Here is an 18,825-nt window from a genome sequence, read left to right on the forward strand (position 1 = left end):
TTTTTCCTATATTATATACTATAACAAAATGGGAATGTATGAATCATTTTCTTAACTGTGATGTACTAGACAGTGTAATCATTATGCTCTGAGGTAGAATAATGTATGTTTTTTTGCTTTTAGAAATAAATATTGTTTAAATTACTTTTTTTTTAATTTGTGTCTATGCCTAAAAAGTCCATCACCGTCAACAATAGTTGTCTTGTTCTATAGTAAGTTTAAATATCGGGATGTGGCATGTCTACTATGTAGTGTATCCACGGTACCACTCTGTGTTTGATACGCCTTCAAATTAAAATTAATTGATAACTCAGGTGGAAGCACCCAAAAACTTTCTTGTGGCTTATACAGTTCTAGGCAGGCTTTTCCTGCTCTAGTATATGCTTTTATACTTTGATAGATATATATATATATTTTTTTTTCTTAAGTGTTTGGCAGTGATGGACTTTGTCGGTACAGCCTGGACAGGATACATGAATGAAATCCAGACTAATGTCAATGTTAAAGCGGGGTTCCACCGCCGTTTTTTTTATTTCCCCCGCAATGATGTGTAAAATTAAGTATTCTAAATACTTTACTTACTACTAAGTGCTGTCCGAATCTCTTGCAGCCGTTTTTCTTTCTTCAAAACTTATTAGGAAAACGTCTCCAGGCGTTTTCCATTTTGCCTGTGGGCATGTGAAGCCCACAGGCACAGTCCTCCTAAACTCCCATCATGCACCGCCCGTATGATCTCGCGCATGCGCAGATCAATACGCTCGAGCGCACACAACAAGCCTGGGCGCCGCACAAACTCCTGGGAAATAAAAACAATGATCCCAGGAGCCCCTGTGGCCAACAGGAAGAAGTGACCTGCCGCTGAAGCCCCGCCCATTTCCGCAGCGGCTCCGTCCCTTTCCGGAATCGCCAGAGGCAGAAAATTTGAAAGAAGAAGAAAACAGAAGAAGACAGCAGAAAGGTAAGGGGGTTACCTAGCGATTAGGGAAGGGGGGATCACATAGACCTAGGACTGTTAATTAGGGTGGACCTCCGCTTTAATACAGGTCCTGAGATCAATATAAATCAGTATATGAGCAAAATGAAAAGATTGTTGAAAAAGAAATCTAATTTATATTGGCATGTTGATTTTCTACAGCAATATATACGGAAAACATTAGTCCAATTGGAATTTGAACACATTTATACCCATCATTTCAGAACTATACTTTGGATTTTAAAAAAGCATGGGAGAAAATTCTGACACAATGCAGCATAGAACTGATGAAGTTGCTTATTCCACAATACCAATTAGAGCTAAATAGTCTTGATCAAGACATCTTAATGCTACAATCTACAAATTATGCGATTAAAGATCATGCTCAATACACAAAACGATGGCAAGAAGTAAAAGATTATATTACCAAAATAACCAAAGACACCATTTTCAAAAAACAAAATAAAATGTCAAAAGACAGAGTGGCCTTCATGGAAGGATTTGCATATAAATGGCAAAACACCCATCAAGGAAGAGGCCCAAAAAATAGCTCACGGTTTAGACATTTGGGTAATGATTTTGGTTACACAGAGGACGATACTGAATCTGACTCATCTTCATCTGTCATTTCTTCACAGCCATCTACTAGGCGAGGAGCACCGGCATACAACATGCAAATCCAGGATCACGTAAGCGGGGTCATGGTGGTGGGTATTTCACGCCCTATTCAAAACGCCCGAGCAATGATGAAACAAATTCCAGGACTCAAAATCAAACACCAGGGTATTCAGTGAATAATGGTGGAGGCTCGAAAACACAGAATAAATATATGGGTGCAATAGCTCAACAGGCTGCACAAATTCTTAATATTCAACCCCCAACCTCAATGATAACACCAACAAATGATCCTTCAAGGACATTATCCATAGCAGATCCCTCTTTGATAAATTGCCTGGTACATCACTCTGGTTCTAGTGCTCCACCAAGGCCCATTTTGACGACCTCTTTACCCATGGGTTCGGCACTATCTAATATAATGCCATCTACTCCTCTACCTATACACTATGCTCCTTTGAATTCTCAACCGACTTCAACTACTTCTATTCACACAAATACCAGACAAACGACATTAGATTCTCACTTGACACATCTAGGTACTACATTGTCAAGTTTTCAGATGGTAGAGCCCTGCCTGAATCCAACTTAGAACTTGATGTGGTAAATCTAACCCCCTATCAGTTTACAGAGATTGAATTGGAAGTTTTAGGCTGGGTTCACACCGGAGCGATGCGGGAACGCCGCGAATCCGCGGCGTTTTCCCGCATCGCATGCCTCCCGCCGGCAGTTCACACTGCCCTATGCGGACTGCTGGGAGTGTCAATGAAATCTTAATGACACCCCCAGATCAGTCCGCATATCGCAGTGTGATCTGTAAACTCGGACAGGAATCGGATCGCATGGTGTGAACACCCATGCGATCCGATTCTGCTGCGGACCAAAAAAAGGGTCCTGTGCGAGTTTGCGGCGGGTGCGATGCGAATTCAGCCATACTATCTGTAAGGCTGAACTCGCATCGCACAGAGATCGGATGTGATTTGCACTGCAGTGCGGTGCGAATCACATCCGGGTCTCCCACCCGCAGCGGTGTGAACCCAGCCTTAAAGCTTGGGTTGAGTTTCTGCCCCTCCACAAATATAGACAAATATGAATTAATTAAAGATGTCTATATGTTAACTGGTTAAACTGTTTCAGAGTTGGACGTACCTTAAAAACATTCCTGGAAGCACAATTCTGGTCATCTGAAAAGGAAAATTGAGAACTACTCAAATGCTGCAAACTAAATCATAGGGGCCCTTTTATAAAGCAATGGCCTTATGAAGGAAGTCACTTTTATAAAACACAAAGCAGTCAGTGCTTTGAAAATGTGCTTAGCACTCCAGTTAATTATACTAGATTATCAAAGTATTGGAACGCTTGCCTTTACATGCACATGAACTTTAATGGCATCCCAGTCTTAGTCCGTGGGGTTCAATACTGAGTTGGCCCACCCTTTGCAGCTATAACAGTTTCAACTCTTCTGGGAAGGCTGTCCACAAGGTTTAGGAGTGTGTCTATGGGAATGTTTGACTATTCTTCCAGAAGACCATTTGTGAGGTCAGGCACCGATGTCCATCGAGAAGGCCTGGCTTGCAGTCTCTGCTCCAATTTATCCCAAAGGTGTTCTATCGGGTTGAGTTCAGTCAAGTTCCTCTACCCCAAACTCACTCATCCATGTCTTATTGGACCTTGCTTTGTGCACTGGTGTGCAATCATGTTGGAACAGGAAGGGGCCATCCCAAAACTGTTCTCACACAGTTGGGAGCATGAAAATGTCTTGGTATGCTGACACCTTAAAGCCCCGTACACACGAGAGGACTTATGTCCGACAGACTTCCGAAGGAGTTCTGCCGGAGTTCCGACAGAGTTCTGACGGACTTTTCGACTGAGCGGATTTGGCCACACACAATCACACCAAAGTCCGACGGATTCGAACGTGATGACGTACGACTGGACTCGAATAAGGAAGTTCATAGCCAGTAGCCAATAGCTGCCCTAGCGTCGGTTTTAGTCCGTCGGAATAGCATACACACGAGCAAATTTTTCGGTAGGAACTGGGTCCGGCGGAGTTCCGTCGGAAAAATTTGAAGCATGTTCCATTTCTAAAGTCCGTCAGACTTTTGCGAATCAAAAGTCCGTTGCAGCCCACACACGATCGAATAGTCTGACGGAATCATTCCGTCAGACTTTGGATGTTGAAAAGTCCGCTAGTGTGTACGGGGCTTAAGAGTTCCCATCACTGGAGCTAAGGGGCCAAGACCAAACCCTGAAAAACAACCACACACCATAATCCCCCCTCCACCAAATGATTTGTAGGGGTGGCCCAATACTTTTGGCAATATAGTGTGAATGAGCCCTGACCTCAACCCGATAGACCACCTTTTGGGAAGAATTAGAGCGGAGACTGCAAGCCAGACATCAGTGCATGACCTCACAAATGTGCTTCTGGAAGAATGGTCAAACATTCTCATAGAAACACTCCTAAACCTCGAGGGACAGCCTTCCCAGAATAGTTGAAGCTGAATAGGTAAATCTGACGGTAATGCGCTGCTAAAAATAGCGACGCTTTACCGTCGATGCACCTCACGCCCCACTGTGGAAGGGGCCTTAGACTGGGATGCCATTAAAGTTCATGTGCGTGTAAAGGCAGGTGTCCCAATACTTTTGACAATATAGTGTATATGTAACTTCTTTTTGGAACTAATGATAAACGGAAATGTAACGGTTCCATCTACGTAAGGACACTCTCACATGGGTGGACTCTGCCAGCGGATCAGTCTGCTCAGCGGGAAATATGTCCATTGATCCTTGCTAAGCAGGCTGACAGGTCTGTGTCCGCTCTGCTTATGCGGAATGGACACTGACACAGTCCACTTTCGACCACCTGTCTGTATACAGAATGTGTACAGAATGTCCCCCAGAAACATAATTTCCTGCTTGTGTGATTGGTTCACTGATTTTCCCAGAAGTCTACACTAAGATACAAGTCAGATTTCAGGCACCCCCTGCAACAAAAATTTTATTTATGGTGAGATACTCCCAATAGGAAATCACGTCTAAAGGGATGCAGGCCCAGCAGTGTTCCTCATTAGTGCCCTGAAGCTGATTGATAATTATGAAACCACTCCCATACAGATCCACTTTCCATATAGACACAGACAAACACACAGGTATTTCAAAATTTCAGAATAACCAAAGGTTGGAATCTGCAACAAAGTTTGTTAAAATCCCTGTAATGTACACAGATAACCCACAGGGGAATGTTTTACTCTTTAAAAGAATTCTGGGGATAATTATTCCACACCTAGAAATGACCACAGAAACAGGATTTTTAAAACAGCTTACCTGTAAAATCATTTTCTTTGATGTACATCAGGGGACACGAAGCCATAGTAGTTACTATGTGGGATTAATAGGCCACCAATAGGTGATGGACACTGGCATGCCCTAAGACCAGAAGTGCACTCCCTATATAACCCCTCCCATTACCGGGGGTACCTCAGTTTTGTAGCCAAGCAATACAAGTGTATACCAAGAAGGGAGGGACCTCTGTGTCCCCCGATGTACATCAAAGAAAAGGATTTTACAGATAAGCTGTTTTAATAATCCTGTTTTCATACATCAGGGGACACAGAGCCAGTAGTTACTATGTGGGATGTCCCATAGCAATGGCAACTGAAGGGAGGGAGACACAACAAAAAAGTAGGGCAAAAAAAGAGGCTAGAGGACTCATACTGCAGCCTGCAGTACACTGCGCCTAAAGGCAATATCCTCATGACCTTTAAAATTCGATTTGATAAAATCTGGTAAATGTATGAACTGAAGACCAAGTTGCGGCCTTATAGATCTGAGCCATAGAGACCTGACGATGCACCGCCCAGGAGGCACTAATCGCCCTGGTTGAGTGTGCTTTAAAATGAAAAGGAGGAATTTTCTTCTTTAACCCGTAAGCTTGAACAATCACTTGACGAATCCATTTGGAAATAGTATATTTTGATGCTGCCTGTCCCCTTTTTGGACCTTCTGGCAGTACAAACAAAACATTTGTTTTGCGAACCTGAGAGGTCACCTTTAAATAGACTCTGATCACTCTTACTACATCAAGGGAATGTAGTGCCTTCTCTTCCCTAGATTGAGGCTCTGGGAAGAAAGAAGGAAGAATAATATCCTGGTTTAAATGAAAACCTGTCACTACTTTTGGTAAGAATTCGGGATGAGGACGCAAAACCACCTTATCCTTATGCATGATCAAATATGGCTCTTTACAAGATAGAGCTGCTAGTTCCGATACACGTCTAGCAGAAGAAATGGCAACCAAAAAGATTATCTTTCTTGTCAAAAGAACCAAGGGAATTTCCCATAAAGGCCCAAAAGGCTGACTCTGCAAAGCCGATAAGACCAAATTTAGATCCCAAGGATTTAGAGGTGTCTTGATAGAGGGATTAATCCTTGTTACCCCGTGTATAAAGCTACGCACCAGAGAGTAGGAAGCAAGAAGCTGTTGAAAAAACACTGACAAGGCCAAGATCTGGCCCTTGACAGTACTCAAGGCCAGCTTAATTTCCAGTCCCATTTGCAGGAAATCAAGGATTCCTACCTATAACATACTTCCTGTGGTGCCAACCCCTGGATCCACACCAAGAAACATATGCCTTCCAGACTCTATAGTAAATGATTCTGGAAGCCAGCTTCCTGGCATTAACCAAAGTAGAAACTACTGAAGGAGATAACCCATGATCCTTTAGAATGTGGGTTTCAATAGCCAAACCATTCAATTTAGCGTCCGTAAGGTAGGATGGAATACCGGACTTTGTGTGAGAAGGTCTGGCCATAATGGCAGAGTCCAAGGCACTCCTACAGCCATCTTTATGATCTTGGCAAACCAAGATCTTCTGGGCCACACTGGGGCCACCAGAATCACCTCCTTTCGTTCCTGCTTCTTCCTGCGGAGAAGGCGCGGAAGTAGCAGAACTGGAGGAAATGCATAGATCAGTGAAAACTGATCCCATGGGAAGACTAATGCGTCTGTTCCGCATGCTAGCGAATCCCTCGTTCTTGACACAAAGTTGTCGACTTTGTTGTTGAATCTGGATGCAAACAGATCCACATCCAGAATACCCCATCTCTGACACATCGCTAGGAAGATGTCGGGGGGAAGAGACCATTCCCCTGGAAATAATTGTTGGCGACTCAAGTAGTCTTCCTGACAATTTTCTATTCCTGCAATGAAAATTGCCGATAGGCAAGGAATGTTGTTTTCTGCCCAAGCTAGAACATGAGTCACCTCTTTTTGGGCTGCACGACTTCTCATGCCCCCCTGGTGATTGATGTAAGCCACAGCCATGGCATTGTCGGATTGAATACCGACAGGGCAATCCCGTAGCCTGATCGTCAAAGATTCTAGGGCCAGACATACTGCCAGAATCTCCAAAATGTTGATAGGCAAGGTCCTTTCTGAATTGGACCATCTCCCCTGGACAGAATCTTCTTCCAGGATTTCTCCCCAGCCTAGAAGGCTGGCATCTGTTGTCACCACTTTCCAGGATACTGGCAGAAAGGATTTCCCCTTTTGGCGGTTGCTGAATATCAACCACCAATTTAGGCTCTGGCGTATGTCGGGAGCCAAGCGTATTGGAAAATCCTAAGCCTGAACCTTTTTGTTTCAGACCGACAGGATGGTGTTTTGTAGCAGTCTTGAGTGAAACTGTGCGTAAGGGACGGCCTCGAAGGAGGCCACCTTTTTCCCTAACAAGCTCATGCACAGCTGAATGGAAGGATTTTTCTTTGTTTTGACAAGTTGAATTAGTCCTATAATGGAACCGATTCCTGTCTGGGGTAAGAATACCTTTTTCTGTACGGTATCTATGACCAGCCCCAAGTACTGTAATCTTCTTGATGGTTTAAAGGATGATTTTTCTGGGTTGAGTATCCAACCCAGAGATTCCAGGTAGTTTACAGCTGTGATCAGACTTTGGTTTAGACCAGAGACTGAATGATCTATTAAAGGTAGATTGTCTAAATAGGCTAGGACCGTTATGCCCTGAGCCCTTAATCTGGCTAAAGGAGGTGCCAGAATTTTTGAGAACACCCGCAGTGCTGTGGCTAGACCGAATGGCAGGGCCACAAACTGAAAATGATGATTTTCTATTTTGAAGCGTAGAAATTTCTGGTGAGTGGAAATATTGGCACGTGAAGATATGCTTCTTTGATATCGATTGAAGCTAAAAACTCCCCTCCTTGCAGGATGGAAACAACCGATCAGATTGTCTCCATGTGAAAGGATAAGATATTTAAGTGACGATTCAGATCTTTGAGATCTAGAATGGGTCTTACCTCTCTGTTTGGTTTTGTAACCGTGAAAAGGTTTGAATAAAAACCTGTGCCCTGTTCCTCTAAGGGAACCTCTGATATCACCAGCGAGCCTTCCCCTCACCCGAGCGAGCGGGGGCGTCCCTTCGTAAGGAAGCTTTAGCATTCTGCTTTGTGGGCTTTCTGCCCCAAGATCTCTTTTGACCCCGGTGTTTCCCTTGGGGTCTTCCCTTTGACGCTGACGGTGGAGGCTGTCGAGACTGCCTAGAGGCTGATGCCCAAGGCCGTTTTTAAGGCAGGGCAAAAGGGGCAGCTGCCCAGGGCCCTGTCATTGTTGTGGGGCCCAAAGCAGCTGCCTCATACTTGCCAACTATCCCAGTTTACATTCCCTTGTCTCTTGAAGTTTTAGTCCTGTGCTGCTACTAATGCTGCCCAGCTCTGCCCTATTGTTGTGTACAGATGACTCACCTGCAGACCTGTGTTTACATGTAAATACTGGCATTCATATGTAAATGGGAGTCACATGCATATGTAAATAGCTGAGGCCAATGGCATTGATATGTACATAAAGGCAGCATTCATAAGTATATCATGCCCCCCTGCAGTGAGGAGAAGATGTGCTGTAACCTATTGTAACCAGTGAGCAGTATTACTGTACAGTAATCTCTAGCAGGCAATCAACAAGCCGATGTGGTGTAACCTCTAGCAACTAATCAGTGAGCCTTAAGGAGCGCTGTAACATCTAGCAACCAGTCAGTAAGCAGTAATGATATGCTGTAACCTCTGGCAACCAATTGCAATCGCTGCCTGATCTGATACAGTAAACTGATTTTAAGTCTAGCTGCTATTTATTTTATGTCTCAGAGAAGGTGGAGAGCGAAATTGCATGGGGGGGGGGGGCCTAAGAAAATTTTTGCCCAGGGTCCAATCAATATTAAAGACGGCCCTGCTGATGCCGCTGCCACAGGTGAGGAAGCACGTTTAAAGGAGAAATGCCTAAACTTCTTCTTTACTGGTATAAGAGAGCTTTTCCAAATAAAGATCCTTTGGATGTATTTTTCCAGGGGAAAGGGGAAACTGGCCAAGAGTTTTTTTACACGGTGCTTCGGCTGACCAATTTTTCAGCCATAGAACTCTGCGAGAATGCATTAGTCCAAGCATAAGCCGTGAGGCTTGAATGATAGAATCTTTCTTAGCATCTACTGTGAAACATAGTGCGTCTGATACACCAGCCCATTGCTGGGCCTACTGATCAGGCAGAATCTTAAAGTGGTGTTGCCACCAAAAAATAAATCGTTGTTTAAAGTTCTTAAAAAAAATAAAAAATAAATGGAAAAAAAAATGTTTTACTCACCTCTAAATACCTGTTGCTAGGTGGTCCCTCGTAGTCTGCCTTCTTCCTTGCCTGGGCTGGTGACATCACTTCCCCTTGCGCCGCACAGTCACCTAGGACCTGTCACGTGTCCCAGGTGACTGTACGGCATATCACGGTGCCCTGCGCTGCTCGCGCATGCGCAGTGGGTGCCCAGCTGTGAAGCCACAGCCGGGTGCCCACACTACGTATGACGGCGCCGCGAGCGGAGCGGGGAACGAGGGGGGGCTTCGTTCCCCTGCATCGCTGGACCCTGGGACAGGTAAGTGTTTGATTATTAAAAGTCAGCAGCTGCAGTATTTGTAGCTGCTGACTTTAATTTTTTTTTTTTTTAGGGGGTACCCGACTTTAAGTATCTCCACAAACTGTTCCTTAATGGACTGAGATACACCAATTGCCGCAAGAACCGGCTGCGCTACTGAACTTGCTAAAGACATATTGCTTTCGGGAAAGAAGTTCCAACTTTTTATCTCTTGGATCCTTTAACATTAGCGCATAATCCACCGGACTCGTGAGATTCTTGATCACTGAGGCGATTGCAGCACCATTTCTTATAAAAATCCTCCTCTGTAGGATAAAGTGTGGAGAATTTCTTGGGAGGATAATATTGTTTATCCGGATGCTCCCATTCAGAATACATAAGCTTTTTTAGTCATGAATGAATAGGAAAAGCATCCCCAGATGAGGGAGGTTTTAGTGATCCCAAACCATAGGTGGGTTCATCAAGAGCCTGCGCTGCAGGCAGTAAAAAATGTTGAACAAACCAATTTAGTAAGAGAGTGCACAAGAAACCTGCCTTGTGATGCTAGTCATCCTATATTAGGATCCTCAGAAGAGGATATATTAGTATCTTCCAAATCTCTTGAAAGATCTTCCTCATCCCCTGCCCCTTGCACCTCAATAAGAGGGTCCTGAGCACTAGATGGGGATCTGCTACGTTTTGACCCACTATGGAGAGATATAGCATCAATCTTCTTTTCCAAATGACAAATGTTAGAAGAGAAAACCTCCTGTGTGATATATACAGGGACTGTAGTGTCCAGCGCAGCTGCAACAACAGTCTCCCCTGATGGCTCAATCTGACCGGCCGCATCATTCTCAGAGGAGGATGACATTCTTTTGGAAATGGATTTAGTTTGTTGTGAAACCATTGAACCTTTAGAACCCTTAGAGGAGTTCCTGGTCCCTCTTCCACTCATAGCCTGAAGCAGAAAAGCAGAGGCACTACCAAAAAGAATGTACACTGCTAGGTTCTAGTCCAGCGCTATAAGCTGCCATTAATACCTAGCCTGGTAAAGTAATAATGTGTCAAAGGGAAATGCCTGTGTCACCAAACCTGAAGTAAGCCACCTCCTGCTCATGTGTCCCTCCACAGGGTTATCTGAGATAAACCCAATCTTCACCCTTCACTTTGGGCTCCAAAACCTTCAGGAATAGGGGATCCACAATCCTGGACCTGCAACAGCACCCTGTCAGTAGAAACTTTATGGCCTTACTACCAAAAAGTACTGGATCCCAGGGTCCAGCTCTCTAAAAAGAGAAGCATTCGCAGGCAAAACCTAATTTCTTCGGACACAAGGCTCGGGTACCATTCCTTAGGCCCATTAAAGGACACTCTGAACAGATCCGGTCAGCATGGCTAGCCCCAGCAAGGATTGCTTCCAGTGGAGCTCAGCATAGCACATCTTTACTCGTGACCAACACCTTAGACAGTGGGGAAAAAACTGAGGTACTCCCGGTAATGGGAGGGGTTATATAGGGAGTGCACTTCTGGTCTTAGGGTGTGCCAGTGTCCATCACCTATGGTGGCCTATTAAACTACTATGGCTCTGTGTCCCTTGATGTATGAAAAGAAATACATTTTTGAGCTGCGTGACTAATAAAAAAAATGGAGGAATATTGTTATGAAATACAGTAAAACCTCGGATTGCAAGAATGTGGTTTACATGCGTTTTGCAATACAAGTTTTTTTTTTTTTTTAATCCCGACCCGATTTGTAAGTGTTGTCTCACAAGACGAGCAGGATTCAAGCTTCTGGGGTGTGCAGTACCGCCTGTGGTCAGAGGTGCGGGGGCGCCGGTGACGCTCGGAGACACTCGGTTCACAAGTGTCTCCTGCGCACCCCCTCACCTCTGGCCACACGCATTACTGCATACACTAGCAGTGACACTGGAACTAATTATTTGAGTTTCCATTGATTCCTATGGGGAAACTCACTTTGATATACAAGTGCTTTGGATTACAAGCATGCTTCTGGAATGAATTATGCTCGTAATCCAAGGTGCTACTGTACTTTAAAGTGGATGTAAACCCTCACACATATAGCCAGTGAAGTGAACAGCCTCAGATGATACACAGAGATGAAACACATTTTCCTACATACGTTGTACCTGTTTATCTGCAGTCTTCTCTTCTCTACATCAGTTCAAAGTCCAGAATTTATAAAGCTTGTCTGATATGTCCGAAAAAAATGGTACGGAGAGCTGAAATTACACTCTGCAGAGCTCAGTGAGAAGAGCTCTGAGAGCCAATTGGAGGGAGCTGAGGCTGTCAATCAGCTGGGGGTCCCTCCCCTGTCACCATTTTTCTCTTGGTGTCAGGAAAATTTGTCTGAAGTGATTCATGTTGATAGCAGAGGAACCATGCTCTGGAGTGAGACAAGTACACACTATAGAGGGATATGCATTGTTCATTTTTCATGTCTGAGCTTTACAACCACTATAATTGTTTTTTTAACCACTTTCTGGCCGCTTCACGCACATATACTGTGGCAGAAGGGCATGTACAGGCAGAATCACGTACCTGTATGTTGCCCTTTAACAAGCGGCTTGCGGGAGCACGCTGCAAGCTCCGTGAATGTGATCGCAGGTCCCGCAGATTCGATGTCCGCGGAGATACCCGGGATCATCTCACGGAGAGGTAGAATAGGGAAATGCTAATGTAAACAAGCATCTCCCCATTCTGCCTAGTGACAGTGTCACTGATCACCGCTCCCTGTGATCGGGAGCAGTGATCAGTGTTGTGTCACACACAGCCCCTCCCCCCCACAGTTAGAATCACTCCCTGGGACACACTTAACCCCTACAGCGCCACCTAGTGGTTAACCCCTTCACTGCCAGTCACATTTACACAGTAATCAATGCATTTTAAATTGCACTGATCGCTGTTTAAATGTGAATGGTCCCAAAATCATGCCAAAAGTGTCCGATGTGCCCGCCATAATGTCGCAGTCATGATAAAAATCGCTGATCGCGCCATTACTAGTAAAATAAATAATAATAAAAATGCCATAAAACTGACCAGAATGAGACCAAAATGAGGGACAAATGAGGGGCAAAGAGGGATGGAGGGACATTGCTCCAAATCAGGGACAGTCCCTCCAAATCAGAGACAGTTGGGAGCTATGCCTTCAGAAAAAATGATACACCGCAGATGACTTTTCAGAGGGATAGCACATGTGACTGAGCCCTTGGACAGAAGCCTACTGTGGCTCGTAGCAGATCCTTCCCCAGCAAAGACTTTTAAGACCCCTCACCTGGAGTAGCGATAGCATGTTGCAGTTAACAATGTCACTCAGTTTCTAATAAAAAAAAACAAAGAAGAGACTATTAAATCATTTGAATAACACAACTGCATTCTACTGGAGAAGCAGGACAAAATGATGGTTTTATTGTTTCACATTTTTTTTCTTAATAAACTCCCATTCCAGTTAACTAAACACAGCCCCCAACCCCACAACCTAGTGGACAAAAATTTAAATTTAACATAGGAGAACGGCACATAGCACTACTTTGTACCACCACCTCCAGCACTGGCCCTGTGCCCACCATTCACCAACTTGTCACTTGGTAAACACAGAAGCCAAGGAGGAAGTTTTCTGTACCACTTGCCTCCTCTGCTGGCTTCTGTGCTTACCAGTGACAGTGCCTCTTAAAACATCTCACACAGAACCTTCACTAACCATATGATACTGAGAAAGAAGGGCACCAGTCTTGGGGCAGTGTCTGCCCCTGCAAGCATCTCACCCATTTGGCACAGAGGACTTCTCCTTGCCACTCTTAAGTAGCTGTATAGTACTGGCCATCAGGGAAGGGGGAAAAGTGCGCTGTAGAATGAGAGCTCTGCATTGGGGAAGGAGGTTTGGACAGGAGAGGGGGAGGAGGGGAGAAGAACTATGTACTGTGGAGGGGAGAAGAGCTGTGTACTAGGAAGGGGGGAGAGCTATGTATTGGAGGAGAGGAGGTTTGGGGGGGGGGGGGGGGGTTGTACACTAGCCTCTGTTACCCACTCCTAAGCCCCGTGCCTTGTGCAATATGCACATCTGACCATGTCACAATACACACTCCTGAACAGGGCACCCTATACAGAGTGCACACCTGAGCCCCGCACCCTGTGCAGTGTGCACTCCTGAGCCCCGCACCCTGTGCAGTGTGCACACCTGAGCCCCGCACCCTGTGCAGTGTGCACACCTGAGCCCCGCACCCTGTGCAGTGTGCATTCCTGAGCCCCGCACCCTATGCAGAGTGTACACCTGAGCCCCACACCCTGTGCAGTGTGCACTCCTTGCCCCATACCCTGTGCTGTGTGCACTCCTGAGCCCCGTGCCCTGTGCAGTTTGCAATCCTGAGCCCCGCACCCTGTACAATTTGCAATCCTGAGCCCCGTACCCTGTACAGTGTGCACACCCGAGCCCCGCACCCCCTGCAGTGTGTACTCTTGAGCCCTGCACCCTGTGCAATACTCGTTCCTGAGCAGGAACCATGTGCAATACACATTCCTGATCCCTGTACCCAGTGCAATACACACTCCTGAGCACTGCACAATATGTACTCCTGAGCCCTGCATCCTGAACGTGAGGCTAGGTAGGGGGATGTGAGTATCCATACCTATTCTTTGAGAAAAAAAATATTGTTTTTTGGTGATTCCATTGATTCAAGAGAATTGGTTATTGAATAAAAAAAAGCCACTTTAAAATAGTTTTTGTTTCGATTTTCTAACTTTTTTTCTGCTTTCTGTGTCTCAACTCCACACCAAATATGGATTTGCCGGACCATTCTCTAGTGGCTGTCTGTATTGCACACAGAGCAATTAGAATTCTTGTAGAATGACTAATGCAAGACTATGCCATGTAGGCAGAGGTGGAGTGTGTATTTTATTGGAGATTGTGTGTACCCAAAGCTGTCCAGGCTTTGCACAGTGACATATTGAACTGTTGTGCCGGAGTCGTCACTCACCTTTCCTAAATCGGGGGTGCTGAGAAATCGTGTTGATTTGTGGGTAAACATTATCCCGACATTATTCACTGCAAGAGAAAGTCAGATTACTACAGGGATTATAGTTAGTTCTATTTACAAATATATAAACTGCGGTTAAAGATTTAAATTGTAGGTAGATGTGGTGGCTGCATTCGTTTTTTTTTTGTTTGTTTTTTTAGGCCTTTTCTCTTTATTTTGCCCTGGTGATCATGCCAGTAACACATTTCCTGCCCTAGGTTGACAAAACTCAATCCATTGTCTGTCGATATCCAATTATTTATTTAATTATTTATAACGCACTTTTATTTAGAAAAAATTAATTTTAAAGAATTTTAATGCAAGAAAACACAACATATAACCCAAAAGTAAATAGATACCCAACATGTCATGCTTTAAAATTGTGCACACTACGATACTTAAAAATCTCCCAGGTGACGCTTTAAAAAAGTTACAGGTTACCAGCTTAGAGTTACAGAGGAAGTCTAGTGCTAGAATTATTGCTCTTGCTATAATGTTCGCGCCGATACCTCAAATGTGCGGTGTAAACATATATTTTATTATTATATTATTAAAAATATTTTTACACTTTCCCTTTAAGTTTTTTTATCACTTTTATTCCTATCACCAGAAACGTAAACGGCAGGTCCTCTTTATGGAGACATCTGGGGTCTATAAGACCCCATATCTCTCCTGTACCCTTGAAAGCATAAGAAAAAAAAAACACATCGATCTCATGCTTTCCAAAAAACAAGGCCAGTGTTTACATCTTCAGCTCTTCCGGTCTCCTAAACCAGTGATGGTGAACCTTGGCACCCCAGATGTTTTGGAACTACATTTCCCATGATGCTCATGCACTCTGCAGTGTAGTTGAGCATCATGGGAAATGTAGTTCCAAAACATCTGGAGTGCCAAGGTTTGCCATCACTGTCCTAGACCATAGACGTGATCGGAGTCTCTATGAGGTGCTTTATGTTTGTAAGCGAACCTCCCAAAAAAGTTCAAGGTCCAGTAAAAATGTATCTCAAAAATCTTTTTTGTTTTGGATAACATAGAGAAGAGGTCTGTCAGGTTTTTATTCTGTGTCCTAGCAGTATAAAAGTACAGCTGTGTCCAAAAGTTTTGAGAATGACACAAATATTCATTTTCACAAAGTTAGCTGTTTCAGTGTTTTTAGATATGTTTGCCACATATTGATATTGTATACTGAAGTATAATTACAAGCAAAAGTGTCAAAGGCTTTTATTGACAATAACATTAAGTTTATGCAAAGAGTCAATATTTTCCATGTTGATCCTTCTTTTTCAAGACCTCTGCAATTCGCCCTGACAAGCTGTCAATCAACTTATGGGCCACATCCTGACTAAGGGCAGCCCATTCTTGCATAATTAATGCTTGGAGTATGTCAGAATTTGGGGGGGGGGGGGGTTGTTCACCCGCCTCTTGAGGATTGACCACAAGGTCTGGATTGTGGTCTGGATTAAGGTCTGGACCCAACATTTCATCGTTCTTTTTCCCCCAAGCCTCTTAGTTATCACTTTTGCCTTATGGCAAGGTGCTCCATCATGCTGGAAAAGGCATTGTTCATCATCAAACTGTTCTTGGATGGTTGGGAGAAGTTACTCTCGGAGGAAGTTTTTGTACCATTCTTTATTCATGGCTGTGTTCTTAGGCAAAATTGTGAGTGAGACCACTCCCTTGGCTGAGAAGCTTCCCCACCCATGAATGGTCTTAGCATGCTTTACTGTTGGCATTACACAGGACTGATTGTAACGCTCACCTTTTCTTCTCCAGACTAGGTTTTTTCTGCATCCCCATTTAGAAAGGGGATTTATTAGTCCTCAGCAGTTTAATCCCTGTACCTTTTGCCGAATACCAGTCTGTCCCGATGTTTTTCCTGGAAAGAAGGGGCTTCTTTGCTGCCCTCCTTAAAACAAGGCCATCCTCCAAAAGTCTTCTCCTCACTGTGTGTGCCGATGTACTCACACCTGCCTGCTGCCTAGGGATGAGCCGAACTTTCGAACGGACCCCAAATTCGAACGAATGTTAGAACCCCATTGAAGTCTATGGGACTCGAACGTTCAAAATTAAAAGTGCTAATTTTAGCGGCTAATATGCAAGATACTGTCCTAAAATGGGTTTGGGGACCTGGCTCCTGCCCCAGGGGACATGGGTCAATGCAAAAAAATGGCCGTTTTGGCAGGAGCACTGATTTTAATGACAATTAAAGTGAAAAAAAAAAGTGAAATATTCCTTTAAATATCGTGCCTGGGGGGTGTCGGTAGTATGCCTGTGAAGTGCCACGTGTTTCCCGTGTTTAGAACAGTCCCTGCACAAAATGACATTTAACAAAAATAACGTCATTTAAAACTGCTTGCGGTTTTAACCACTTGCCGACCGCCGCACGACGATATACATCGGCAGAATGGCACGGGCAGGCATATGGGCGTATATATAAGTCCTTGCCTGCCCGCGGGTGGGGGGCCCGATCGGGCCCCCCCCGGTGCCTGCGGCGGTCGGCATTCGTTCGGGAGAGATCCGGGATGAGGGGACGGCCATTCATTCATGGCCACCCCCTCGCGATCGCTCCCGACGAATGGAAATCCTTCGTGACATCACTTCCTCTCCTGTATTGTAAACACAGGCAGAGGAAGTGATGTAATCTCTCCTCGTGATGGTCTTTTTCGTTCCGGCACCGAGGAGAGAGGATCGGTGAGTTGCACCCAACACTACATATACAGTAGAACACGCCAGGCATACTTTTCACCCCCCAATCACCCCCCCAATCACCCCTGCCCCCCCAGTCACAGTGACACCAAGTGCATTTTTTATTTTTTTGCATTGGTGTCATTTGTGACTGTAATAACTGTTAGGGCAGTTAGGGTTAGCCCCCTTTAGCTCTAGGGTGCCCCCCTAACCCCCCCAATAAAGGTTTAACCCCGTGATCACCCCCCGTCGCCAGTGTCACTAATAAGCGATTTTTTTCTGATCGCTGTATTAGTGTCACAGGTGACGCTAGTTAGGCAGGTAAGTATTTAGGTTCGCCGCAGCTTTTTATAGCGTCAGGGACCCCCATATACTACCGCATAGCCCCCTGATTGCCCCCCAGTTAACCCTTTCACCAGTGATCACCATATAACTGTTACAGGTGACGCTGGTTGGTTAGTTTTTTTTTTTTTGTTTCAGGGCACCCGCCATTTATTACCTAATAAAGGTTTAACCCCCTGATCACCCGGCGGGTGATATAAGTTTGAGGGTCAGATAAGGTCTGCGTCGCCCCAGCGTCAGGTTAGTGCCAGTACCGCTAACACCCACGCGCAAAGCATACACCTCCCTTAGTAATATAGTATCTGATCAGATCTATATTAGCGTTGCCAGCATTTTAGGTTTCCCAAAACGCATTGTTAGCGGGATCAGCCCAGATACCTGCTAGCACCTGCGTTTAGCCCCTCCGCCAAGCCCAGCCCAGCCCACCCAAGTGCAGTATCGATCGATCACTGTCACTTACAAAACACAACACACATAACTGCAGCGTTCGCAGAGTCAGGCTTGATCCCTGCGATCGCTAACAGTTTTTTTTGTAGCGTTTTGAAACAGTCGCTGACAGGCTAGGTGCTTTTTTACCTGTGAGTCTCACTAGTGTACCCCTAAATTTAGAGCCCAAAATGGCAAAGCGAAGGTACACTAGTGAAGAGGCCTACACGTTTCTGTCAGATTCAGGCTCAGAATACGATCCTGTAGAGGACAGCGGCTCCATGACAGATAGCTCTGACGACGGAGATGAGGCCGCTGCTAAGAACAGGTGTGCCCAATCCCGAATGTATTCTGTTGTTGAGGTGCAGGAACCGCAGGTCACTCGTATGGAGCAGAGACGTACTAGAGACGCTCATCCTTCTGGTGAACTGGCAAGCACCAGCGGCCTAGTACACCCTGGACGTACATCCAGCACTGCAGTAACACGTGGTGATGTGGCGAGTCCCATAAGTGCAGTTCAAGCTGGCGAGGTGGCAAGCACAAGTAGTGTCCCGCTGCCACCAAGAAGAAGACAAAGACAGGCCCGTCGTACCCATAGTGCCCTTCCTGCAGAATTCGCCAATCCTATTTGGGTGCCCACATCTTCTGCAGAACCCGTACTTCCCCCATTCACTGGCCAACCTGGCATTAACGTGGAAACAGTTGATTTTAAGACACTTGACTTTTACTCACTGTTTTTCACCGAAGATCTCTATAGATCTATTGTGGACCAAACCAATTTGTACGCTGGTCAACACATCGCCACTATTCCCCAGTCCGCCCTTGCCAAACAATGGAAACCAGTTACG

At 45.1% G+C, this 18,825-nt stretch overlaps 1 protein-coding gene across 1 annotated transcript in view; it reads right to left on the reverse strand.

Moving 5' to 3' along the window:
- LOC143961421 (very-long-chain 3-oxoacyl-CoA reductase-like) overlaps positions 1-18,825 on the reverse strand; it is a 121,026-nt gene that overhangs the window by 34,379 nt on the left and 67,822 nt on the right. Inside the window, exons 5-7 of the mRNA XM_077470705.1 lie at positions 14,486-14,553; positions 12,787-12,831; positions 2,738-2,772 (exon numbers count right to left, since the gene is read on the reverse strand). Of these exons, the coding sequence (XP_077326831.1) occupies positions 2,738-2,772; positions 12,787-12,831; positions 14,486-14,553 (148 nt within the window). The remainder of the gene's footprint in view (positions 1-2,737; positions 2,773-12,786; positions 12,832-14,485; positions 14,554-18,825) is intronic.

Source organism: Lithobates pipiens, unplaced genomic scaffold (assembly GCF_037356315.1).
Source record: "Lithobates pipiens isolate NorthernLeopardFrog02 unplaced genomic scaffold, aLitPip1_a1.2 Scaffold_8, whole genome shotgun sequence".
NCBI lineage: Eukaryota > Metazoa > Chordata > Amphibia > Anura > Ranidae > Lithobates > Lithobates pipiens.